General features: G+C 42.2%; 1 protein-coding gene across 1 annotated transcript in view; it reads left to right on the forward strand.

The window, feature by feature from the left end:
- Positions 1–27,059, forward strand: part of GYS2 (glycogen synthase 2) — a 79,472-nt gene that overhangs the window by 23,510 nt on the left and 28,903 nt on the right. Inside the window, exons 5-7 of the mRNA XM_054036875.1 lie at positions 11,583–11,727; positions 25,460–25,577; positions 25,981–26,101. Coding sequence (XP_053892850.1) covers positions 11,583–11,727; positions 25,460–25,577; positions 25,981–26,101 — 384 coding nt within the window. The remainder of the gene's footprint in view (positions 1–11,582; positions 11,728–25,459; positions 25,578–25,980; positions 26,102–27,059) is intronic.

Below are 27,059 nucleotides of genomic sequence, written 5' to 3' on the forward strand. Positions count from 1 at the left end.
GATGTTTGAATAACACCCCTATTGAGGGGGAAACAACAAGAAAACAAAGAAAAATTAATGGGATGTCATTAGTGCAGTATAATGTTCCTGTGTGGCTTTTTTGTCGGCATCTCTGCTTGGGGGAATGAAGTGGTCAGGGACCCATAATAAGAGCTTGATTTTTTTTTTTTTCGTCTGTTCAAATCCAGCCAAGGTCAGTAATCACCAAAGGTTATGTTCTGATGGCTGTTCGGTGACTTGAGTAGGGTATTCTCCGTCTGGCTTCCACAAGATAACTGTCCATGGCACTAGCTGGCATCCTTTTTAACAGTTGCAGCAGAGAAGCCAGTGATTCTCAGTGCGAGAGGCTAATAGGCTAGCTAGCATCTTTCAAGCCAGAGGGTGAAGACCTCCTCCTTGAGACCTTGCTGTATAGCTCAGAGATCAAGTGGTGGAGGCCCCCTGGGTGAGCTGGACATTGGTCCCGCTGTCTCCAGAATTGGAGATCTCCTGAACTATGGTCAGAGAGACTGGCTGGACCCTGTGGGTATTACCCAGCACATGATGTTGCCTACCCCTGTGCCTCCCACTGAGTGCTCCAGGAGGTGAAAGCTGTCCTGCCCTCTGCCTCTCTCTTGTACATGAGTGGCTGCTGCAGGAAGGTGCACGCCGCCTTCCTATGGTCTCTCTCCCATTTGAGGGGCGGGGCTTTTTGTTCTGGTGGACTCTGCCCACCCTTCCAGGAATTCACATAGGCTGGCACCTTTTGTAATTTCACTGAAATATATTGGCGGCTTCAGTGTAATTCCTGGGGGACAGAGCTCCACATCAGAACTAACAGTTTCAGCACATAAGCCAATGAACAGAAGGGTCAAACTTCTTTCTCATAATAGCAGTAGTCCTTTCAAAGTGGGTTTGTGGAGCACTGGCTAGACACAATGGGCAAGTCCGTTGGCAAAAGTCTCTGGTGCTAGCAACTAAGTCTCTCACAAGTACTAAAAATTCACCTTAAGATTTTATAGTTTAAAAATACTGCACATGGAAAAACTATGGTCTGACTGACTTTCCGTGGTTTTGCACCTTATGTAGTTATTTACATGGGTGCCAAGTTGGTGTAAAACATGAGTATTCTGATCTGGTAGCTTTTTTACCCTTAGCCTGCACAGTTTTATAAATGATTCTACAAGATGCAAAGTAGTGCAGAGATGGGCATAATGACTAAATTAATGCACTGTAAAGTCTCAGTTGAAACTACCTGCTTGTGGCATTTTTGTTGGCACCTTAGCAGGTCCAGTTCTCATTTCTTTTTACGGCAGTGCTGCTCCCACAGTCATTGAGCTCATCATTATGCAAAGTTGATCCGCTTTATTAGAAGAGCAGCTAATGCAAATCTGACTTAAGCCAGGATGTGTAGTTTTTATTCTTATTTAGTGCGGCTAAGCTACAGAAGAAGGAAAATTCTACTATTTGCCATTTACATAAGAGAACAATAAATAAGGAGTTAAATTTTGGGTTTTAAATTTATAACTAGTTCCTCTTAATCTTTATTCAATAGCATGCCAGAGCTGCTGTGTTCTTTTCCCCTGAGTTGGAAATGAAGAAGGTTCTGCTCCATAGGGACAAGGGTCTAGTAATTAGAGCAATGGATTGGGGATCAGGACTCCTGGGTTTCATTCCCAGTTCTGTCACTGACTATTCCCAGCTGTTCCACAGACCTACTCTGTGACCTTAGGCAAGTCACTTTCACAGATTTTAAGGCCAGAAGGGACGCTTATGATCATTTAGTGTGATCTTCCGCGTAACAGGGTCTGGAGAACCTCTCCCAATAATTCCTGCATCCAGCCCATAACTTCTATTTGAGCAACAACACATCTTTTACAAAGGGACCCAGGCCTGATTTAAAGACTGCAAATGATGGAGACTCCATCACATCACATCCATAGATAAGTTGTACCAATGGTTAATCGTTCTCACTGTTAAAAATGTTCACCTTATTTCTAGTATGAATTTGTCTAGCTTCAGTGTCCAACCATTGGATCTCATTCTGACTTTTTCTGCTGTCTAGTATCGGGAATCTCATACCTATTAGGCCCTCGTACATTGTGAAGAGTCACTCCTTAACCTCCTCTTACATAAACTAATTAGATTGAGCTTCTTTAGTCTCTTATGCTTTCCAGACCTCAAATTGTTCTTGTTGCTCTTTTCCAAACCCTTTGCAATTTGTCAACATCCATTTTGAAGTGTGGACAGCAGAACTGGACACAGTATTCCAGTAATGGTCTCTCTGATGCTGCAAACAGAGGTGATGCCACCTCCCTACTCCTTCTTGATATTCCCTTGTTCACACATCCAGGGGTCATGTTAATGGTCTTAGTTACAAGCAAAAGTCACACAAAGTATTGTAACAGCCACACAGCCTTGTACTTGCAGCTGTTGTGGCAGACATTGCAGATTCAGAATCATAGAGGTAGTGGCCAGAAGGGACCTGTAAACCATTTAGTCTGATCTCCTGTATATCAGAGGCCACTAACACAACCAAACACCCACAACCAAACCCAACAACTGAAATGATTCAGTTCTACTTACATGGTCCCCATCATCATGTTATCTGAGCAGCTCACAAACCATGACTAGTGTTTAATAATGATTGATAATCCATTTAGCCTCACAATACCCACATGAAGTAGGAAAATACTTCTATCCCCATTTTACAGTTGGGAAAACAGAGGCACTAAAAGACTAACTTACTACAAGTCACTCAGGATCTCTTTGGCAGGGCTTGGTATTGAGCACAGATGTCCTGAGTTCCAGCTCAGTACTTTAGCAACAAGAGTAACTTTTCTTTTCCACTTAAGTGGAATGTGCGTTTACACCCAGCGTATCAAATGATGGATTGGAAGCCATAATAGTGATGTGGGGGCACAGCCATTCACACTGCAATTGACCAGTGCTGAAAAATTCTGATACACATTTCAAACCCTCATCCTCAGACTGGGGATGTCCAGATTAAGGGTTTTGTTTTACACCTATCTCTTCTTCACACAAATCACATTCACGTGTAAAAAGACTCAAAATACCCAAGTTCACTTTTTCAAATGATACACTTGTTAACTTGGCATCATACTGAGTGCATGATGTTTTTACATAGCTCACAATTTCCCTAAGGATTCAAGGTGACTTAGGGAGCATGAGCTTTTTTGCTATACTTTTGTACAGTGAATACATGACAAACACTCTCAGTTGGGAATGCCATTTTCACTGAACCCCCTCATTGCAGAAAGAATGATGTTGCTAAAACAGAAGTTAGGTTAGAGTATCTGGATGAGAGTTTTGTCTCAGCCCATTGTAGAGTTAGGGTCCAGCTGTGAAGTTTGATTCTGGATCTCAGTCCAAACTTCCCTACAGTTTGGGAATGTTTGGATTGGGGGATTTTTGTTTGGCATACTATAGAGATAGAAGTTGGTCATAATGTGTAGATTTAACTCAAGACTTCCCCAGACTTCAGGGATGGTCACCTCTGGAGTTTGAGACTTTCAATAGCCATGAAGTAGGAGTAAAAAACAGAAGTATGTTCAGATGAAATGAAAAAAATGATCTCTGAGAAGAGATGAGGTTATGAATTTGCCATAATCAAGGTGTTTTTTTTTTTTTTAATATAGTCACTTTATCAATAATGTCTGGTGTGAACTAGAGCTGGTTGAAAGTTTTCTGACAAATATTTGTCATTGAAAAACATGTCAATTTTGATGACAGTTTTTGATTTTCTGAAGTGACATTTCAAAGCAGAACATTTTATTTCTAGATATATATTCAAATGAAAATGTTTTTTCATTTCAAAATGTGAATTTGAAACAAAACATTTCGTTTCAAAATGTTGACTCCCACCAAGACATTTAATTTCAAATTGAAACTTTGAGTTTAAATAGCCTTTTAATGTCATTTGATGTGCAAATGTCCATTTGAAACAAAATCATTAGTTTTGAATCTGTTTTTTCCAACCAGTTCTACTTGCAACCTTCATCGGACAGTATATTTAGCATTCCAAGGTTTATCTATTTTTTTTTTTTAAACTCTGTTATTGCTGTGACTGGAGATATGTGAAAGTTGGAGGTTTCAGTCTGCAAAGGGTGCAGAGTTGAACGTTTTTGAGCTTCATGCTGGGTTAGGAACTCTGATGAATCTGAAAACTCCAAATGGAACTCAGCTGAAACCACTGACTTGATTGTAAACTACGAAGCCATGAATAAAACTAGAAATCCATCACAGGACTCCATGCAGAGAGAAGAAGTTAGTTCAAAATTTGCTCCAGGATTGCATGAAACTAAGTCCCTGGGTGTTTTTCACAACATTATGTATTTGTAACCCTTCCCTCTTTTTCTTTTGAAATTGAAATAGATTTTAAGGGCAAAAAATTTCCTCTCTAGTCCCCTCGTTCTAACTCTAATGTTCTGTTTGGTTTATTACTAGTCAGCTCAATGAGATCTCTACATGTGCAGAACGAGCTGACTAGTAATAAACCAAACAGAACATTAGAGTTAGAACGAGGGGATTAGAGAGGAAAATTTTTGTCCTTAAAATCCGTGTGAAGAAGAAACCTAAAGCAGTCTTGGGTCTTGTCTACACTGGCAAGTTTCTGCACAGAAAAGCCGTTTTTTGCGTTGTAACTCCCGAGGTGTACATACTGCCAAGCCACTTAGTGTGCAGAAACTTCGCAGTTGCAGCGCTATAAAAAAACCACCCCAACGAGAGGCATACAGCTTTCTGCGCTGGGGATACAGTGCTGCGGTGCCAGTGTTGACATCCTGGTCGATTACAGTGCTGCAGTTGGCCTCCGGGAGGTGTCCCACAATGCCTGTTCTCGCCGCTCTGGTCATCGGTTTGAACTCTACTGCCCTCAGGTGCCCAACCGTCATCTCTACCCCTTAAATTCCTTGGGAATTTTGAAAGTCCCCTTCCTGTTTGCAGTGGTCTCAGTGCATCTTTCCAGGTGACTATGCCTGCTCCACGCACCAGGCGATCCCCTGCTTGAAGCAATGCGGAGCTGCTGGAGCTCATCAGCATTTGGGGAGAGGAGATTGTCCAGTCCCAGCTGCGCTCCAGCCATAGGAATTATGAGACCTATGGACAAATTTCACGATGCATGACAGAAAGGGGCCATGACCGGGACATAATGCAGTGCAGGGTCAAAGTGAAGGCACTGAGGAATGCCTACCACAAGGTGCAGGAGGCAAACCACCACTCCAGTGCTGCGCCCACGAGCCGCCAGTTCTACAAAGAGCTGGACGCAATACTCTGTGGTGACCCCACCTCCACTGCGAAGGCCACTGTGGATACTTTGGTGGCTCACGTGCCAGTCGAGAGTGGACCGAGCGAGGAGGAGGAAATCAAATAGTAAGTGGCAGGCCTGCCCCTGTGCTAGCATTCACATTGGCAGATATGCAGTAGAACAAAGTCATCCCACAGTTTCCAAGTAGACACTTCAATCTGCACTCTCTATCCTGTTGTGTTGTCTCATCACTTAAGTACCAGTTAACCTGGCCTTCAACTCATCTAAGACTATTATTTTCTGAAGTCATCATTCAAGCCTGCTAAGAGGTAGACAATGAGATTTCTCTCTCCACCTTGTAAGTAAGGTCAAAAGCCAGGACCCAACACTTCTGTAAGTAGCAGAAGCTGCAGCAGAAAGAACCACAGAAAGAGGATGAACTGTGGGAGGAGGAACAATGTGATTAAAAATGATGAGATCCGCTTCCTCCCCACTAATAGAACCATGTTGATGCTGCTCAAGAACTTGGTCTAGAAGTCATGCAAGAGCATCCAGAAACAAAACCTTTCTCATTTTCAGAAGCTGAAGAATTTGATAGTAGTGAGGAAGGGGGAAATCAATATTCAAGCATTGCATAAAGAAACAAAAATGAACAAGAATGACAAATAATATTCTGGATAGGGTTTTTATGGAATTTGAGTATTCGGGCTCTGTTGTCATTGGAGTCAGGAGGAAGTTTTTAACTAGACCTGGTCAAAATTTCCCAAATTTGGAGTTTTTAATTAACATTTTTAGCAATTCAATTTTTGATGGGGAGGGGGGGGAACCAAAACACTTTAAATAAAATATTTGGGGCTTTGCACCAGCTCTATAGTTGTTGAAATTTTTTGATGATCAAAAAATATCAATGATTTTTCTTAAAGTAAAAACATCTTTGAAAAGTTCCTGCACACTTTTCTCATGTTTTTCCCAACCAACTCTAGATTTACCATTCTCTTCAGTGGGGGCAGAGTAGAAAATCCCACCCTTAATATCAGATTTTTTTTTCAGAAGTGCCGTTGACCCAGAGTTCCTTCTGAAGTCACTGGGAGCTACCAGTGCTCAGGACCTTTCAAATCAGGCCATTAATGCCTGTAAGAAAAAGTTCATTGCAGATTCTTCAAGAAACACTGTGTGGTAATTGACACCTGCATATATGAGGCTGGAACTGAGACCACTGATAAAGACAAAAAGGCCCATATCATGGCATTCTGAAAGATGAAGATTGGTTGGGTGGTTAAGTTACTGGATTGGGACTCAGGAGATCTGGCTTCAGTTACTAATCCATTCTGTCAAAACATTGACACCCATATATGTCATCAGCAGGTTTGGAACTTTTTGATCCATGACAAAGATCTCTGCTACTTGAGCTAACAGAATAACTGATAGAGGATGACAACCTACTATTGCTATGTGGAGCAGCCACTAGAGGGGGATGGGAGACACACTTTGATAATGGGTTTTACAGATATTTGCTAACAGCAGAGGGATGTTGAAACTCTGGAATCTTGGATTCCATTCCAAGAGCCTTTTGCCCCTGTCCTTTCTAGCCTTAGCCTGTCCCAGTCCAATCTTCCCCCTTCCCCCATCCCCAACCTCCTTCCAATTCCTTGACTAGTTTGATTCCCCCATGTGCATTGGATGTCTTGTTAAGGCACTCACAAGGTAGAATGTGCTAACTGTCAGCCCTAGCAATAATGGAGTCATGAGAATTCTGCATAAGTGAGATTCTTAATGTCATTGTAACAGCCTTCAGCACTTAATAAACTACATGTAAAAGCAGTATATGCCATGTCCTTGCCATCAACCTTGAGAGGGTTACCTTGGTATTCCCAGCAGTGAAAGATAATTTAGGACTAATAGGATTGTAATTTAACTGTAAACCATATAATCATTGACACCTAATTAGAGTTAAGCTTTTTTAGACTACATTGTACAGATTTGGCTTTTGTCGTGGAAATTAGTGGTGACTGTTTGAACTCTTAAGCATTGGCTCTATAGTGATCCGAGTTTCCTCCTGTGCAGATCATACTGCTAATTGAGCCAACGTCACCCACTTCTATTTTCTAGTTCTCACAGCAGCCCTTATAACTGCAGTAGCAATTTTAGGGACAAGAGAAATAACCTATATTTATTGTATAGTGTCTCTCATCCCAGTGGAGCCTAAAAGAGCTTTTGCAGATGATGCTGATATGTAAGCTATCCACAGGAGTTGCAACATTCACCACTGAAATGCTGCCACCTCTGGCTGGAAATCCTCAGGTGTTTAACAATACACAGCAAAACGATGAAATTGTTCAGGACAGAAAGTAAAGACAGGACAGACCTGATTGCAACTGCAGTTGGGAATTTAGGTGCAAAGAACATAATTAATAGAGATGGGGAGAAGCTGAATAATTTGTATCTGGTTTTAGAGTCCTAGAGTTCAAGGCCAGAAGGCACAAAAAGATCATTTAGTCTGACCGTCTGTATATCACAGCCCACCGACACCACCCAGCACTGGCGCACACAGTCCAACAGAAATGAGGACAAAGTAAATGTGCCACAGGCAGAGCATAGGAGGGACTTGGGTGCACCTGTCTCGAGGTTCCCGCAATGGCAGGGAAATGATTCAGTGAGAGAGACCCAGATAATCCTGGCACTCTCACATTACGGAGGAAGGTGAACAACCCCCAAGGTCATTGCCAAAAGGACCTGGGGAAAATTCCTTCCCAAACCTACCTATGGTGATCAGTTAGACCCAGAGCACGTGGGTAAGAACCTGAGAGAGAGAAAATGCTCAGGGCTACATTAGAGCCCTGACCCACCCTGCCCAATATCCCAACTCCAGCTGTGGCCATTTCTGAGGCTTCAGAGGAAGGAGATAATAAAACCTCCCAGAATACATTGGAGAAAAAGATCCCTTCCTGACCCCTGTTGGTGCCTGGCTGAAACCCTGAAACATAAGTTTTAGGAACATAAGCTATAAACTGGAAGTGAACCCTAGAACTATTGAGCCCTGCCCGCCCCCCCATCATCACAAGCAACCCCATCATACAATTGCACTCATAAATTTGTCCAGCTCTTTCTTAAAATCAGTTAAGTTGTTTGTCACCACAACTCCTAGTGAGAGGCTGTTACTGGACTGGGACCAGTTTATATCCATTTGTTCTTGTGCCAGCATTGTCCTTTAGCTTAACTAGCTCTTTGCCCTGCATGGTATTTATCCCTCCCCTCCCCGCAATGTATGTATAGAGAGCATTTATACCCCCTCTCAGCCTTCTTTTTGTGAAAATAAACAAGCCATGCTCTTCCAGTCACCTCATAAGATAGGCCTTCCATTCCCTTTATCATCCTAGTAGCTCTCCTCTGCACCCATTCCAGTTTAAATTAATCTTTCTTGAACATGCATGACCAGAATTGTACACAGTATTCCAAAAGAGGTCTTACCAGTGCCTTGTACAATGGCACTAATATTTCTCTATCTCTACTGGAAATGCTCGTCTAATACATCCTAGAATTGCCCTTTTCCCAGCCACATCACCTGGTGGGTCATAGTTCTTCTGTGATAGACCCACACACCCAGGTTTCTCTTTTCCTGTGTCACTTCCAACTGCTGAGCCCTCACCTTGAAGCAGAAATTCTTGTTGTTAGACCCCCAAGTGCATGACCTTGAACTTTGGACTATTGAATTTCATCCCATTTCCGTCATTCCAGTCTTCAAGGTCATCCAGCTCTGCCTGTATAATATTCAGATCCTCCTCTGTATTGATTGCCTTCCAATTTAGTATCATGAGCAGATTTCATTAGCGTGCTCTTACTTTGTGTGCCAAGGTCATTAATAAAAATGTTAATCCGAACAAGGTTGCTCCCAAGACCGATCCTTGATGAACTCGACTAGTAACCTCTCTCCAGTCCGATAATTCACCTTTTAGCATAACCCATTTCCTTCTCCCCTTTAGCCAATGCCTTATTCACCTTACAATGCTTATACTGCTCCACTCCTCATCTTCTCTAATTTAACTAATAATTTCCCATGTGGCACCATGTCAGATGCTTTATTGAAGTCTAAATATATCCGATCTACTGCACTTCCCTTATTTAAAAAAAGTTATTTTCACAAAGAAGGAAAATAGATCAGTCTGGCATGAGCTACCATTGGTAAACCCATGTTGCATTATATGCCCTTTACCATGTACCTCTAGGAATTTAATTATTCTTTCCTTCACAATTTGCTCTAAAATATTGCATACTACTGAGGTCAAACTAATGAGTCTGTAATTTCCTGGGTCATGCTTTTCTCTTTTTTAAATATAGGCACGACATTAGATATTCTCCAGTCATATGGTACAACCCCCAAATAGGTAGTTTTATTAAAAATTCTTGCTACTGGACTGGCAATCGCATGTGCCAGTTCTTTCAGTATTCTGGGATGGAAGTTATCTGGTCCCCCTCCAATTTGAGCCCATTAAGCTCTTTACATTTTTCTTCCAACTCAAATGTGATAATTTCCATTTCTAGACACTCATTTCCATCAGCCGTACAGCCGTCAAGCCCATGTTCCATGTTATCATTGTTATTGAAAATGGAGGCAAAGTATTCATTTAGTTTTGGGGCCATTCCTAGATTTTCTGTAATCTCCTTCTCAGCTACGCCGCCTGGTGGTCCAACCTCATCCTCCTTTATTCTCTTTTTATTTATATAACTCAAAAAACATTTATTATTTATTTTGATTTCTTGGCAAGGTCTAATTCAGCTTGACTTCTAGCAATTCTGATTTTATTCCTACATTTTCTAATCTCCATGATGTAGCTTGCTTTGCTGATCAAACTCCTTTCCATTCTGTATCAGTTCTCTGCTTACTCCTAATAATGTTTCCGAGGTGAATATGCATCCAGCTAGGTCTGGAGCCTTTCTCTACAAGTTTTTTCCCCTTTCTTGGGATGCAAATTTCAGATAATTTTTGTATAGCTGATTCGAAGAAATTCCAAGCCTCCTCCACATTTAAATCCTTGAGCTCTTCAGTCCAGCTGATTTCTTTAACTAATTCCCTTAATTTCCCTGCCCTTTTGAAATTTAAAAACCATAGTTGATGACCTGGTTTTGATTATCCTTCCATTTAATTTAAACTGACTCAACTCATGATCACTTGATCCAAGGTTATTTCTTACAACCTGCTCTTCTATGATGTCCTCACTACTTACTAACGCCAAGTCTAAAATGGTATCACCTCTTGTTGGTTCAGTGATGATTTGATGAAGAAAACTGTCAGCTATCACAGCCAAGAATAACTGGGTCTTACCACAATTAGTAGCATTTCTTCTCCAATCTATATCCGGGAAGTTAGTCTCCCATTATAACACAGTTCCCAAAAGTATTCATCTCTATTAATTTTAATGAAATCAGAATTCATATCCGAGTCAGATCTGGGGTCTATAGCAGCAGAGTCCTAACGCTGTCCCAATAGAACTTCTCTTACAATCCTTTCCCAAAGTGTGTTTGATTCAAACAGATTCTGTTTTGTCCCTACTATCACTTCCTATTTCTTTACAGTTTTGTTGCTGTACAGTGCTACCCCCACCACCTTTACCTTTATTCCTGTCTCTACTAAACAGCACATACCCTTCAATACATGTATACTTCCCCCAAAGCTTAGGGATGTTCAGACCTTAGTTAAGTCCAGAATAGAGGTAGGGCCAGCTACAAAGTTTGAATCTGAATTGGACATATTTCAGAGCTTGGGGTGTTTGCATCTGGGATTTTGATTTGGGCCCATCTCTAGAAATTACCTGAGTTGGAACTGAATTGAATGAGAAGATTATATCTTTCAAGTGACAGTAAATAATAATGGTGGAACTGGTGTGACAGCATTTAAAAGTACCAGAAAATGTCAGTTTCAGGTGCCTCAAAGAACAAAATGAGAGAAGAGGAACTTTACTTTTTCATCTAATGCAGGGGTCGGCAACCTTTCAGAAGTCTTCATTTATTCACTGTGTATTACTGGCACGCAAAACCTTAAATCATTTTAATGTTTTTAGAAGGTCTCTTTCTATAAGTCTATAATATGTAACTAAACTATTATTGCATGTAAAGTAAATAAGGTTTTAAAAATGTTTAAGAAGCTTCATTTAAAATTAAATTAAAATGCAGAGCCCTTCCAGACTGGTGGCCAGGACCCGGGCAGTGTGAGTGCCACTGAAAATCAGCTCACGTGCCGCCTTTGGCATGCGTGCCATAGGTTGCCTACCCCTGATCTAATGTATGGTCAATTGTTTGAAGTAGCATATCACACAGGTGTATTGTTTTTGTTGTTCAACAGTTTGACATAGACAAAGAAGCAGGAGAGAGAGAGATTTACCATCGGTACTGTATGGAACGGGCGTCTGTACATTGTGCCCATGTTTTCACCACGGTTTCTCAGATAACAGCCATAGAAGCAGAACACATGCTTAAGAGAAAAGCCGGTAAGACTTGAACCTGCCTTCCTGTACTAACTTCTCACTGTGGTTAAATTGCCCTTGATATGATGAGACGTGGACAGAGAGAGAGAGAGAGAGGCATACGCAGCAGCCTTGTTACACTTAGGAAAACAGCCGTAGCTGACAATAGGTGTCAACTGAACTGGTGCTGAGCACATTTTAACAGCATATGTAACCAAAGACCAATTTAAATTCAGCACCATTTGAGTCACTGTGGTTAGCATTTGTGGGAATCCTAGTTTATCACCAGGATTGTTAATTTTATTTCAGCAGGTTTATCTAAGCCCCAAGAGTTTTGTCTATATTAGTGCTCCCACACATGTTCAGCTGAACTAGTGAAAGCATCAGTGGGAATTTTGTAATACATTTACTCACTGTTACACAATGCACAGTCAACCTATGGAACTCTTTGCCAGAGGATGTTGTGAAGGCCAAGACTATACCAGGATTAAAAAAAGAACTAGATAAATTCATGGATGATAGGTCCATCAATGGCTATTAGCCAGGATGGATAGGGATGGTGTCCCTAGGCTCTGTTCGCTAGAAGATGGGAATGGGCAACAGGGGATGGATCACTTGATGATTACCTGTTCTGTTCATTCCCTCGGGGCACCTGGGATTGGCCACTGTCCGAAGGCAGGATACTGGGCTAGATGGATCTCTGGTCTGACCCAGTATGGCCATTCTTATGTTCTTGTGTTCACTATTGACACACACAGCCTCTGAGCTTCTTTGCTTTGATGGGTTGAAGCCCAGCCACATAACGTTACATCAGCACTTAGATACTAGTGATTGACCCGTGAGCAACATAGGTGGATAGATACATTGATATAAGAAAGGGGTGTTAAATGTAATTTTCTTTCCTATGGTAATACTTTTTCTTTTATTAAAATAAGGAAGGAGTGAATAGGCAAAACCAAAGTGTGATTCTAGGCAGTTCATTTGATTGCATGTCCTGGTGCTTAGAGGATGAGCAAGCCGATACTTCTATCCAGATGTGTCCTGCAAGTACTGACAGAATACTTTGTGAGCACAAGCCACGCTGCTCCAAATATGGGCATGCATCTTTAGAAAAACACTGCAAAAATGTTTTGGAAACTATTTAGCAAATGATTTTCCAATATGAATTACTTGGCCATTTTCAAACATAAATATACTAAAATTGCTTTGGACTACATTACAGAATAGCTATCTCAAAAAATTCACTCTTTGTTTACTTTTTACAATTTTACTTTAATTGAGTGCTCGTGGAAGGTTTTGGATTGACAGCCCTGAAAATTGAAATCCTGTCAGGCCGTAAAATAGGTCTGGCTCAGGGAGTGGCACTCTGATTACCACCATAATACCCTCTCGCCTTAATGCCTCAACCCTAAACTGTACAGATTACGCCTATGGGTAAGAGAGAAGTACACAGTCCGTTGCCTGTCCAGTTCTTTGCCTCAATACTGAGACTTGCAACAAGGGCACTATCAATTTTAAATGTAAGGCCAGGATTTTCAAAATGAGTGTTCTGTGGCTGTCTAATTTCTGGGGCCCCTTAAGGAGCCTGATTTCCAGAAAGATCAGAGCACCTGCCCTCTGAAAATCAGATTTCTTTAAAATGTCTCCTGTTGAGCACCAAAAAAAGGAGGCATCCCAAAATAATGATCGCTCTTGAAAATCCAGGCCTACACTTTTTGAGTTACAGGAGCTCAAAAAAACTGTGTTGGTCTGATTCCAATACTACTTTGTGGCTCAAGCCTGCAAACCCTGTGCAAATAGAGTTTGCACTGAAAAGCCAGGGAGAATTCCATGCGGAGTGGCCTTGCAGGAGTGGGACTCTTATTTTTAGTCCTTCAACTTTGATTTGGTTTCTTCTATGTTTTTAAAGCTGTTGAGATTCATCGAGTTTCATGCTGAAGTGAAACTGGTGAAATTAGATGAAATTAAATAGCTGTTTGTAACAAGGCTTGTAACTAGGGGTTTGTAACTAAGGGCTAACCTAGGCCCTTAATTATAAATGGACACAGGTGGGTCCTGCTATAAATGGGATTTGATGTGAACTGGCATATGTACTTTAGTAGTCTTTGAATCTTAGGATGTAAGCAAGTACGTTTGAATCTGTTTCAGCCTCCCATTAATGTTACAAACTGCTGGCTTGTGATCAGTAAAGTTGTGAAATTCACATAGACAATGGTTGCTCAAAAAGGTCAATAATCCTTCAGTAGATCATTAAGCTTGAAACCTACCCAGGGACATTATTGCTAAAACGATCTGTGAAGTGAGCCAGCTTTTTTATCCACGCCAGAAAATCAAATTAAAAAAAAAAAAAGGGAATAATTGGCATCCACAAACTGAGCACCAAGAGTACAGCAATCTCTGTTTGCTGCTGAGTTTATCGATAAGGCAACTCCGTAACAAACTCTCTAGTTATAAGCAATTACAGAATCATAAAACTGTATGGTTGTAAGGGACCTTGAGAAATCATCAAGTCCAGCCACCTGTGCTAAAGCAGGACCAAGTAAACCCAGATCATCTCTGACAGGTGTTTGTTCAACCTGTTCTTAAAAACCTCCAATGACAGGGATTCCACAACCTTCCTTGGAGGCCTGTTCCAGAGCTTAACTACTCCTATAGTTAGAAAGTTTTTCCTTAATATCTAACCTAAATCTCCCTTGCAGCAGATTAAGTCCATTACTTCTTATCCTGTTCTCAGTGGACATGTAGAACAATTGATCACCATCCTTTTTATAACTTCTCTTAACATATTTTAATACTGTTAGCAGGTCCCCCCTCAGTCATCTTTTCTCAAGACTAAACATGCCCAGTTATTTTAACCTCTCCTCATAGGTTAGATTTTTCTAAACCTTTTATCATTTTTGTAGCTCTCCTCTGGACTCTTCCCAATTTATGAACATCTTTCCTAACTTGTGGCACCCAGAACTGGACATAGAACTCCAGCTGAGGCCTCCCCAGTGCCAAGTAGAGTGGGACAGTTACCTCCCATGTCTTACAGACAACACTCTTGTTAGTACACCCCAGAATGATATTAGCCTTGTTCACAACTGCATCACATTGGTGAATCATATTCAGTTTGTAATCCACTATCACCCCCAGATCATTTTCAGTAGTACTACTACCTAGCCAGTTATACCACATTTTGTAGTTGAGCATTTGATTTTTTTTTTTTGTAAGTGATGTACTTTACGCTTGTCTTTATTGAATTTCATCTTGTTGAATTCAGACCAATTCTTTAATTTATCAAGGTCATTTTTGAATTCTAATCCAGTGCACCAGAATGCTTGTAATCCCTCCCAGGTTGATGTCATCTGCTAATTTTATAATTATCTATAATTACTCCATTGTCCAAGTCATTAATGAAAATATTGAATAGTAGCAGGCCCTGAGTGACCCCTCTAGATACATCTTCTCATTTTGACAGCGCACCATTGATAACTACTCTTTCAACCAGCTGTGGACTCACTTTATGGTAATTTAATCTAGACCGCACTTCCCTAGTTTGTTTATAAAAATGTCATGTGGGAGTGTGTCAAAAGCCTTACCAAAATCAGGATATATCGTCTACTGCTTCTCCCCTATCCGCTAGACCAGTAGCCCTGTCAAAAGAAGGAAATTAGCTTGGTTTGGCATAATTTGTTCTTGTCAAATTCATGCTGGCTATTCCATATAACCAGTGATGAGCTCCCCAAATCCTAAGAACCGGTTCCCTATCGGATCCTCGGCGGCACTTCGGCGGCAGGGGAGTCTTCACTCACTCCGGGTTTTCGGCAGCATTTTGGCAGCAGGTCCTTCACCCGGAGCGAGTGAAGGACGTGTCGTCAAAGACCCGGTAGGGAACCGTGTGGTGAGTACAAGCCTCACGTGCCTGTCTCTCTCCCCCCCCCCCCCCCCACATCCGACCCCAACCCCGACTGCCCCCCTCAGAACCCGCAATCCATCAACCCCCCCCTCCTTGTCCCCTGACCACCCCCTCCCAAGACCCCCCACCCTAACTGCCCCCCAGAACCCCACCTTCTACCCAACTTGCCCCACTCCCTGTCCCCTGACTGCCCCAACCCCATCCTCCACCACCACCCTGACAGACCCCCAGGACTCCCATGCCTACCCAACCCCCCCCGACCGCGCCCCTGAACCTCCGCCCCCTCCAACCACTCCCTACCCCTTATCCAACCCTCCTCCCAGCCCCGGCCCAGCTCCCTTATCATGCTGCTGTGTAAGGATGCCGCACAGCCACTGGAGCTTGCAGCTCCACCCCTTTACTCAGAGGTGAAAGTAAGCCGGTACGGTCCCGGTGTGCCGTACCGGGGTGGCCCGGCTTCCCCAGGGGGCAATTTAAAGGGCCTGGGGCTAAAATTGCCACCAGAGCCCCACTGCTGAAGCCCTGGGGTAGCGGCAGCGGGGCTCAGGGGGCTATTTAAAAAGTCTGGGGCTCCCTCTGCTTCTACCGCCCCGGCCCTTTAAATAGACGCTGGAGCCCTGGGGTAGCGGGGGGGGGAGGCTCCAGTTGCCTCTGCCGCCCCGGTCCTTTAAATAGCTGCACGAGCCTCGCTGCTTCCCCAGGGCTCCAGCGGCTATTTAAAGGGCTGGGGCGGTAGAAGCCGGGGAACCTCGGGCCCTTTAAATAGCCTCTGGAGCTCTGGGGTAGCGGGGGGCTCCAGGGGCTATTTAAAGGGTTGGGACTCCAGCTGCCTCTGCTGCCCCAGTCCTTTAAATAGCCTCTGGAGCCCCGCCTCTTCCTCCAGGGCTCCGGTGGCTCTGCAAGCAGGGGAGGGGCTGGGGGAGCCTCCCCAGCTGGGAGCTCTGGCAGGCCGGACAGGACAGTCCCTCAGGCTGGATGTGGCCCATGGACCGGAGTTTGGGACCGGTTCTACACCGGCTTCTAAATTTAGCAACCGGTTCTTGTGAACCGGCTCCAGCTCACTACTGCTTATAACCCTATTATCCTGTAGGTGCTTACAAACTGATTTTTTAATAATTTGTCCCAGTATCTTTCCAGGTATCGAAGTTGGGCTAACTGGTCTATAATTGGCAATTTTGTTTCCCTTTTTTAAGAATAGGTACTGTATGTGCCCTTCTCCAGTCCTCTGGGACCTCACTCATCTTCTATGAGTTCTCAAAGATAATTGCTAACAGATCCAAGATTCCTTCAGCTAGTTACTTAAGCATCCTAGCATGAATTTCAGCAGGCCTTGCTGACGTGAATTCGTCGAACTTATCTAAATATTCTTTAACCTGTTCCCCATTTTTGCTTGTGTTCCTTCCCCCTCATTGTTAATATTCATTGTATTAAGTATCTGGTCACCATTAACCTTCTTAGTGAAGACTGAAGCAAAACAGGCATTAAACACCTCACCTTTCTTGATGTCATCAGTTTTTAGCTCTCCTTCCCGGCTAAGCAGAGGAACTATGCTTTACTTCATCTTTCTCTTGCTTTTAATGTATTTAAAGAACCTCTTCTTATTGGCTTTTATGTCTCTTGCTAGGTAGGTGTGGTAATCATGGCAATTTCTACTATCCCCAGTAATATTAAAGTTGCCTCATAATTTTCATTATACATTTCATTAATTATTTTTTGTGGGGTGGGTATGGAAAGTGACCTAAGTAGTTCAGTAGATAAGAGGTAAATGTATGTAAAACATTGGCACTGGCACCAAGAATGGCCTAGAATTGGCAGCAGGGGGTGCTAGATTGAGATGCATTGACTGTCCTCTTAGGAGTTTACACAATGCCTGCTTGTATTAGGTGGGTTCCTACTAATAATATCAGTTTCTCTTTTGAGAGCTCTAAATTAAATCAACAATTCACAATAAACCAAATTTTCCAGAACCTTGAACCTCAAATGTAAACATTCCCTCAAAAATTTCAGTCACAGAGAAGAAGTTGTTCCAACTCTGATCTACAAATTTGCATTCTCATTAGCTGAAAATTACTGTTATGAGTCTTTTGCTCTTATCATAGTCTATAATTTTATTAGACTGTCTCTTCATGGATATTAGAGAAGGATCTGAATCAAAAGTCTGGATCCATACTGCAAGGAAATGTAGATGTCAGTCTAGATCAAGATCTAAAGTTGATGTCTTGACAGTAGCTCCGAATCGTTCAACCAAAATCACAGATCCAGAGTCTGGAAAAAATATTGCTCAGTCGCTGAACTTTGTGACTCATGGACATCTCTAAGTAATATCATATTTTGTGATTGTTATTTATATACGTGCCAGTTTCCTTCCTGTATATGTAGAAATCTAATAACTCTTAATCTGATCTATTTTTACCCAACTTTGAAAATAGTTAAATAATGAAAGGAAATGTCCATTCATTCATGCAATGAAAAACAACAGCCACAAAAACCCTAATTCATTGAATGAATCTACCTTCCAATCCAAGGGCACATTTCTTAACATACTTTCAAAATAATTGGTTCAGCCATTATTAAATGTTTAGCAAAAAAAGTTGTAGCCTTTTATTCTATTTAATGTTAATTATACTTCAGTGGGTTCAGCTCTGGTGGATACACACTCAAGTTCAACAGAGTTATCTGTTTGTTCTATATCTAGATCCCATAGGAACACATGAAACCATAGGCAAATAATACATACAATTACAAGAGCATCTATCTTTTGGTAATTTTATTAAAATTACCAACAAAGTTATAAACGTCACGGCATATACAATTCCTAAAGATAAGTACCATGTACCAGTTATACCTACAGACATACTCACATCCTCCTGGATGGTGTTAGAGTCTGTTGGCCCTCTTGTGGATTGATCATCAATACGGGAGTGGTTCCTGCCGGAGTTTCCCTTAGGAAGCTCAATTTTCCTGCTCTGGGCACCCTTTTTTATACTGTGCTTCTGACTATACCTACATTCTGCGCATATACATGAAAGTGGCAACCCTCTCTTTCTTATTGGTCTGTGTCCCCTAGAAACACAAGGGACCCCAAATTCTATAGGCTGCATAGGTTCTCATTAACATTGACGTACCACCTTTATCTTGCAGTTAAGGCACATATTGGAGACAATATTTATTTGTTGTTACAGCATTTTATAATTTAAATGTAATCTTCCCAGCTATGCTTTTGCAATATTACCAGTTGGTACCTCTTTTCCCATAATCTTTCAGGTTATATTTCAGTCATTGACTTATGCCATCATAAGGCCTAAAATAGCTAAAGTCTTGCAGGCTGCAGCAAGACTTGCGTTTCAGCTTCTCTCACTTATGTCTATTACATAAGTTCTTCTAAATACTGATCAATCTTATACTTTTATAATCCTACAAATCAGCTCTAATCAACATACAATGAATATATGTAATATAACACATTGATTAATCATAACATCACACAATAAATGGATAATAAACTAAAATCATTGGCTACAAAGTAGAAGCTGGATTCTCCAGTCCATTAAGGCAGCACAGAGTGGATGTAAATTGGTCAGAAATAACCCGTTGAGAATTCCCCTTTTTATTTATTTGAAAGCTCCGCTGGCATAGAACTGGTGGAGATGGCACAGCTGTATTCAACACCAGCTACTTCCACCCCCAGCACTAGAGATGTGTCAGAGGAAGTAGAGGGCAGGTTGGGAGTAGGATTTGGAGGTGAGGTGGAGCCAGAACTGTGTTGAGAATCTAGATCTAGACATTTACCAAATAAAGGTACCCAGTGCTGGATTAACTCTCCTGTGGGCCAGGAGCTATTAGATTTTGTGGGACCACTGTATACAAATCTTTTTCCTGGAAGAGAGTTTGGTGCAGGGGATTGGGCTGCAGGAAGGGATGCAGGGTCTGGGAGGAAGTTTGGGTGCAGGAGGGGGATTCTGATCTGGGGCAGGAGGTTGGGGTGAAGGAGGATGTGTGAGGTGCAGGCTCCGGCCGGGAGGTGCTTACCACAGGTGGCTACTTGCCGGCGGCGCAGCAGGGCTCAAGCAGACTGCCTGCATGCCGTGGGCCCACGCTGCTCCTGGAAGTGGCTGGCTGCTAGAATATCTCTGTGGCCCATGTGGGGAGAGGGACAGCGTGTCTCCGTACGCTGCCCACAAACACTGCCCCTGGCCAATGGGAGGTGCGGGGACAGTACTGGGGGAGGGGAGAGCATGCAGAGGGACTTTTAGCGGCCCGGAATTGGAGATCGCTGTCTGTGATTTATTTTTTGGGGCCCCCTTGAGCCGGGGCCCTGGGATGCAGCCCCTAATGCCCCTGCCTTAATCCAGCCCTGAAGGTACCGTACTAAATGAAGGTCTTCAGTTTGAAACTTGAAATTTATTGGGTGGTCCGTTCATTATGGGATCAACTCATTTGCATTTTATGACTACTAACGAGGACTGTAGGGTACTGCTATTCAACCTACAGAATCTCCAAGCACCTTACAAATTGTACATAGAATAGACAGGGATCACTTACCCACCATAGAATATCAGGCACCTCTGGAGTGGAACATGACATTAATTCTGAAGAAAATCATTTTCAATGGTCAAGATATTTATCTTGAAAATGCCAGGCAAGCGCCATGAACCGAACACAGTGGTACTTTAGTCAATTTTTAAAATCTGTATTGGCGCAAAAAAACCATAGCTGTTCCGAAGAAGGCACTGGGGTCTCCTGAGTAAATAAGAGACTTTTTACATTCTATTGGATGTGCCTTTACATGTTATGGAGCAATAAATATACATTTTGGGGGGGAAATTAAATATCAAACAGCTTTCCTGGAGACCTAATGGCTGTGATGTTCAAGTTCCATATTGGGGATAGGGTTTCTGTTAAAGAATCTGTGGTTTCCACATTATTATTGATGGGAGTTTGCCATGTGTACTGAAAGCAGAATAGACCCAGTTTTATTTGTGTGAGCCAATAATCTAGCATGATTTTATGGGCTGATGTGCTTCTGGAGGTGGGGGTCTTTTAGATGAGACATTAAACAGAGGACCTGACATATGATCACTAGGGATCCCATGACACTTCTCATGAGAATAAAGGGTATTAACACCAGTGCCGGAGGGGTTATCTGGTAATTACCTCTTGTATCTCTACAAACTCCCTATAGTTAAGATATGATAGGCCAGATACTCAACTAGAATAAATTGGCATAATTCTATTAAAGTCAATAGTGCTACACTGAATTACACCACCTGAGGTCCTGACGCCAGGGCCGGATTTAGGGGCAGGCGACCCAGGCAACCGCTTGGGGTGCCGGGCTTGGGGGCATCAGGCTTGGGGGGCTGTTTTTATTGTTAGCGACAAAAGGTAAAATAGAATGTTTGAAGTAACATGTTTCAGGCATTCCGTATGTGGATTGTTTTTCACTGACCTCCTCGAATGTTCTGGAACTTTGTAGAATCTCGTGGAACCTTCAAGTCTTTCTGAGAGCTATATTTTTTTCAAACCTCCTAGAATGTTATCAGCCATGCCCTCGCAGGTATATAAGGGGCGGAGCATCGCCAGACAGTCAACACGATATAAGAATGAACTGAAGTAAAGTGAGAGTCCAGCTGCAATATTGTGAACCTTATTTTATTGTGTAATTGTGACGATGTACTTGTATTTTAAGATTTGAAGAGTGTAAATAGCGACTAATAAAGGACACATTTAATGACACCAGAGGTATTGATCGAATCTTTATGTACACAACAATATAAAGAAATACTGTTACTTTTTTGCCATGCTTAACACATAATGTTTGATGACTTTCTAAAACTGCGGAACATAGACTTTTGCTCTCCCTAATGCTGTCTGTTTTCCCCACAGAAAAAAAAGATGCCCTCGAAGAAGCCTTCAGGAGCTCAGTATAGGAAGTGAAAAGTTCAATTCCAATCTAGTTTGCAGCAAGGGGCAAATTTGATGGGAAGTTATCTGAAATAGAACAACATAGACCAGGCTTTGGCAGTAGCAATTGTCCCAGCTTAGAAGAAATTGAGGAGCGGAGTGTAAATGATGGCGGTCTTATTACTAAGGAATTAGCAGATTTACTTGAAGACAAGGAATGGAAATATGAGGAAAGTGATGGAGAATCGTCCAGTTTTCCTGGCGGTCTAAAATTGAGTGATAAAGAAGAATGTGGCTTACATGAAAATGAGAGAAACAATAAAGAAGAATCAGCCTCATATGGTGACAGAAACAGCAGTGAGAAAAATTGCACACCACAAATCGATACATCAGCTCCTGCTTTATGGCCCGCAATCCTAAACTCCGCTGATATTGATCGTACAATTCTGAATGGGACAGGCAAAATTGAGGATATGACATTTCCAGTAAATGAACAGAAGCAACATTTCTCAAAGTCACACTGTGAAAGAGTGCTCGAGAATGGTGAGAAACTGAACAGGCATTGGCTAGTTTACTTGAAATCAACTGACAGTGTTCTGCTTTTGTTGCAGAATATTTGACAGGAATGCCAAATTGTTGCTTGTGCTTTCCGGGTTACAATTATTGGCATAATTTAGCTGATGCTCTGAAGCAGCATGAAAAATCACCCAGTCATTTTGCAGCTTCAGTCCTAATGGATGGAGGTTGAGTCCAGGATCAAGCAGGGAATAAATGCATAGATGCAGAAAATCAGCACATTATTAATGTAGAAACCCAGCATTGGAGGAATGTGCTCGAGTGTCTGATCTCAATTATCCTCTTTCTTGCAAAGAATAATTTGGCTTTCTGGGGCTTTTTGGATAAGTTGTTCACTGAACAGAAGGGTAATTTCCTCAATTTGGTAGAGCCCCATGAGAAATATGACGATGTCATGTGTGAGCGCCTACATTGAGTAGTTTGTAAAGAAGCTATTGACCATTACTGCAGCAAACGAATTCAAAACAAATTGATTGACCGTATGAAAAGGAAGGTTGGTTGAAAACATATTGATGCGGCTCGTCAAAGCAAAGTACTATGCTGTAATAATGGACTGCATTAATAAAGGATGTCATTTACAGTAAGATTTGTTGATGACAAAGATGGCTGCATCCCAGTAAAGGAACATTTAATCTGTTTCCGGTCTGTGGATGACTCTACTGGAAAAGCCTAACAGAACTGTTTATGAACGTTTTGAATAAGAATAATATAAAGCTTTAGGACTGCCGCAACCAAGGCTATGACCATGGCGCAAACATGAAGAGAAGAAACAGTCTTGTCCAGGCAAGGATCCTTGCGCTGAATCCAAGAGCTTTCTTCGTGTCCAGTGGCTGCCATTCTCTCAATCTGATTGTGTCAGATGCAGCATCATCATCTTTAAATTCAGTATCTCTCTTTTGGAGAACTGTAAAGGATATACATCCTGTTTTCAGCGTCAATGATCAAGTAGAAGATTCTCACCGACAATGTTACAAATCTGACTGCGAAGCTGCTAAGTGACACGTGCTGGGAGAGCTGCACTGACAGCATAACATCAGTGAGGTACTAAGTAACTGAGGTTTACGACGCACTGATGGAACTGGCGCAGTTGAGTAAAGCCAAGGCTGGAATCTGACACGAGCCGCAAAGCCCGGCAAACCAGATCACTGACCTAAAATTTCTGGTCTCAGTTGTGGTTTGGCATGATATCCTGTTCTAAGTACATGTAAGCAAGGCAATACAAACTCATTTGATGGACATCACGATCACTACTACTTTGATGAGAAGCTGCCTTGATTTCATTGTGACCTACCAAGACAATGGATTTGAAGATGCCATCACTGCTGCCAAAGAAATGGTGGAAAACTTAGGAGTTGAGCCTGTCTTCAAGAAAACTTGTATTCATTGGAAGAGGAGACAGTTTGGTTACAAGGGCAGAGATGAAGTAACTGGAAGCTTGGAAGAAAAATTCAAAAGGGAGGTTTTTTCTCGCTTGTTGACACTGCTCAAGTGTCCATCAAAGAAAAGTTGGGATAAATGAAGAACGACAAAAAGACCTGGGTTTTTTTGTATGACCTTAGTAAGCTGCCCGCGGACAGGAAAACACTCTTCAACAATTGTACAGACCTTCACGGGACGCTGACACATGGGGAATATTCAGACGTCACTGATAAAAACCTCCTGTCAAATTGGACAACATCCATCACATTTGGCCACGTGGAAAGCACTCTCCACTCCCAAGTTTTCCAATTCATTCATGATGCAGAGCCGAAGGACACTTTTCCTAATTAAATAGCTTTGAGGATTCTGCTCACCCTGCCGGTCACAGTCACGACTCGGAAGCGCAGCTTTTCAAAGCTCAGGCTCATTAGAAGATACCTTCGATCAACGATGGCCGACAAGAGACCAACACCATTTGCTATTTTATCACTCAAAATGCCATTGGCCAGTCTTTTGGATCTCGCTGATGCTGTGCTTCAGTTCACGAGTGCAAAGGCGAGAAAAGTGAACTTTTGAACTACAGGATTAGGGTTAACATTCTAAGGCTGTCACCTACTGTAACACTATTTAATACTGGTCCACCCAATGCTGGTGCACAGTTCAGTTTCTTGATGTTAGTACATTTCAGGTTTTCTTAAAATTAAAAAGTTTCTATGAGCTTAGAAGAAACTTATTTTTTATTTGCTTATATATGGCATGAATAAATACAGATTTACAGATTCTAGCATGCAAATGTATCATCTTATCTGATAGGGATAAATCATGCATGCAAATTGTGCATCAAAGTCGTGAAATGGGCTACAAATGCAATAAAAGTAAGGTATTCAAAAATTTAACCCTGGAGGGGTGGGGGTGTGTGCACCGAAGACGCTCCTCGCTTGGGTGCCATTTGGTCTAGGGCCGGCCCTGACTGGCTCCCTCTTCACTTCACTTCCTGTTCTAAACTGCTATCTGTGCTCCGAGGGCTGAATCCAGTTCTCATTGAACTGAATCCAGTTCTCATTGAAGTAAATAGAATTCTTCAACAGTGGAGATTGCATTTCAGTGGTAACTGGAGTGAACTGTATATACCTATAATCCTCTATTTGTAAAATACTTTGAGATCCTCAGTTCGGGGGGCGGGGGAGGGGAAGGCACGGGGGACTACAGAAGTGCAAACTACAATTGCATAGCTTTTTTTCAGGAGAAACCTAAAATACTTTGAGGAGCAGTACATTTTTTTTAAAATACATGTTCAATTCTGTGTATTCCAGAGACCCCTTATTAGGATGGGGGCCTATCATGCTATGCAATGAACAAACATCTAATAAAAGGAGTTCCCAGTCCTGAAGAGCTTACAGTCCATAGAGACAAACCAGACAAAGAGTGCAGGGAAAGGGGATGTAACATACCAACAGAGGGCTAAATTCTAGCATTCAGCAACAGCCCTGGTTGGGCAGGCTACCTCCTGGAACTCCCCACCTGTAACACTGAGGGGATACTAATATTCCAGCATCAAATCATCCACACTGAGAGCCTGTTAAGGTACAGTTCTGCAGGTAAAACATGATTCAAAGCAATTTTGATGCTACAGATAGTAGGGTGGTTCCTCTAGTGGCCCTATGGACAAAAGGCCCCTCGTTACACAGGTATAAAGCTGGCGTAACTCTACTGAACATTGTGGAGTTATGTTGGAATTACACCAGTGTAACTAAGATCAGAATTTGGTCTATAGTCTTCTGCTGCTTTTATAGAGCTAAACTGATGAAAAGTTGTAGCGCTAGAGAAGGCCATTTGCCCATCATGAGCAATAAGACTAAGTACATCTTTACATATTGACAACTAAAGATATTTTGGTTCTTTCCTTAAAGCTTTCTCAAACTCTGAAGATGTCTATCTCTGCCTTTTCTTTGCTTCTTCCAGATGTTGTTACTCCAAATGGCTTGAACATTAAGAAATTTTCAGCAATGCATGAGTTTCAGAATTTGCATGCCATGTACAAGGCTAGGATCCAAGAGTTCGTTCGAGGCCATTTCTATGGGTATGCTTTTACTTTTCAAAATTAGCATCTGGTTGTACAGACCTTTTACAGCAGGACCTAGAGTAGGCAGACTGTAAAGAGCACTTTATATCTGAGGTGGAATGTTACCTAGTGATTCCAGTGACTGACTGAGTGGGAGCTAGGATCCGAAGCCTAGATTTCATTCCTGTCTCCACTTAGCCCCTTATAGGATCAGGCAGAAGGTGATGGGTATGCTACTTGCCCAAAAGGGAGCTCAATGGCCACTTTAATGTGAAGTACTGTAGGTAATCCTTAACTTTTTGATGCTTGTGGGTCAGTAAGGCAGCTGCTGTATGTCAGTGACCTTCACTGATTAGAGAATTGCTCTCTGCTTTGTTTGATCACCGATTGAACCTTTTTGTGTTTGTTTGCCTGGTTTCAGCCATCTTGACTTCAACCTTGCAAGGACCTTGTTTTTCTTCATCGCTGGGAGATACGAATATTCAAACAAAGGAGCTGATTTGTTTCTAGAGGCCTTATCCAGATTAAACTTCCTGCTGCGGGTAAGAAAGCATTTGGAAATGCAGATAGCAGATATCTTATACACACACTTAATTCTATCAAGATGAAATTAACCCAGGTGTGTAGGTCACATACAAAAATCTCACCATGCTTTTGTTTACTATAATGTCTTTGGTCCCATAGCAATGTGATGGCTTTCTTGCTTAGCTTCATAGACTTTCCTGTCAATTGGGGTGCCCAACCAAAGGGTGCCACTGCCTGCATCCTGCTGAGCTCCTTCCCACCATGTTTATCCCGGGAATTTGGAGTTCTGTGCATTAAGGACCAATTTCTCAGGACTACCATTTCTGTGCTTGGGACAGGAAGGGGCAAAGGTAGCTTCAAATAATTTGGGGCAGTCAGAGTTCTGCTTGGCTCAGTATAATGTCAGATCAGCCTCAGGGCTGCTGTAAATTAAACGCTACTTCCCATGGCCTTGGGACTCAAGGAACAGCAATAGTACAGTGTGCTCTGGCTGTATCTCTTTGCTATCTTGACCTGCCCTCAGTATGTCTCCTACACCAGTGAATGGGAGCAAGGCCTGCATAGATCCTTTATGCCATCACTGACTAGTTGAGGAGGCACCCTGCCCAGGGGATATTCTCAGGAGGGTTTTAAGGACCCTCTACACTGTCAGAGTGGCATGAAGTGACCTTAATGTAGCAGAGACTGGGGCCCTAGGAGTTTTTTTTTATAGTAATTGGTGCAGACGCTCTATCGCTATTTTTGAAGTAGGGCTTAGCTTCAAGTATCTGATTCAGAGTCTATTGGGCAAGGGCACATAGAAATCAAATGTATTATTTTGCTCTTGGCAGACAGTAGTGTGGCTGCAGATTAGTTTAAACGTGCACGTGCACGCAAACACACACTCTTAATTCTATCAGTGTGACATTCACCCAAGTGTGTAGATCACATGCCAGAATCTCCACACTATGAAATCCCTTTGCATATTCACCCAGC

This window comes from Malaclemys terrapin, chromosome 1 (assembly GCF_027887155.1).
Source record: "Malaclemys terrapin pileata isolate rMalTer1 chromosome 1, rMalTer1.hap1, whole genome shotgun sequence".
In the NCBI taxonomy this organism is placed as follows: Eukaryota; Metazoa; Chordata; order Testudines; family Emydidae; genus Malaclemys; species Malaclemys terrapin.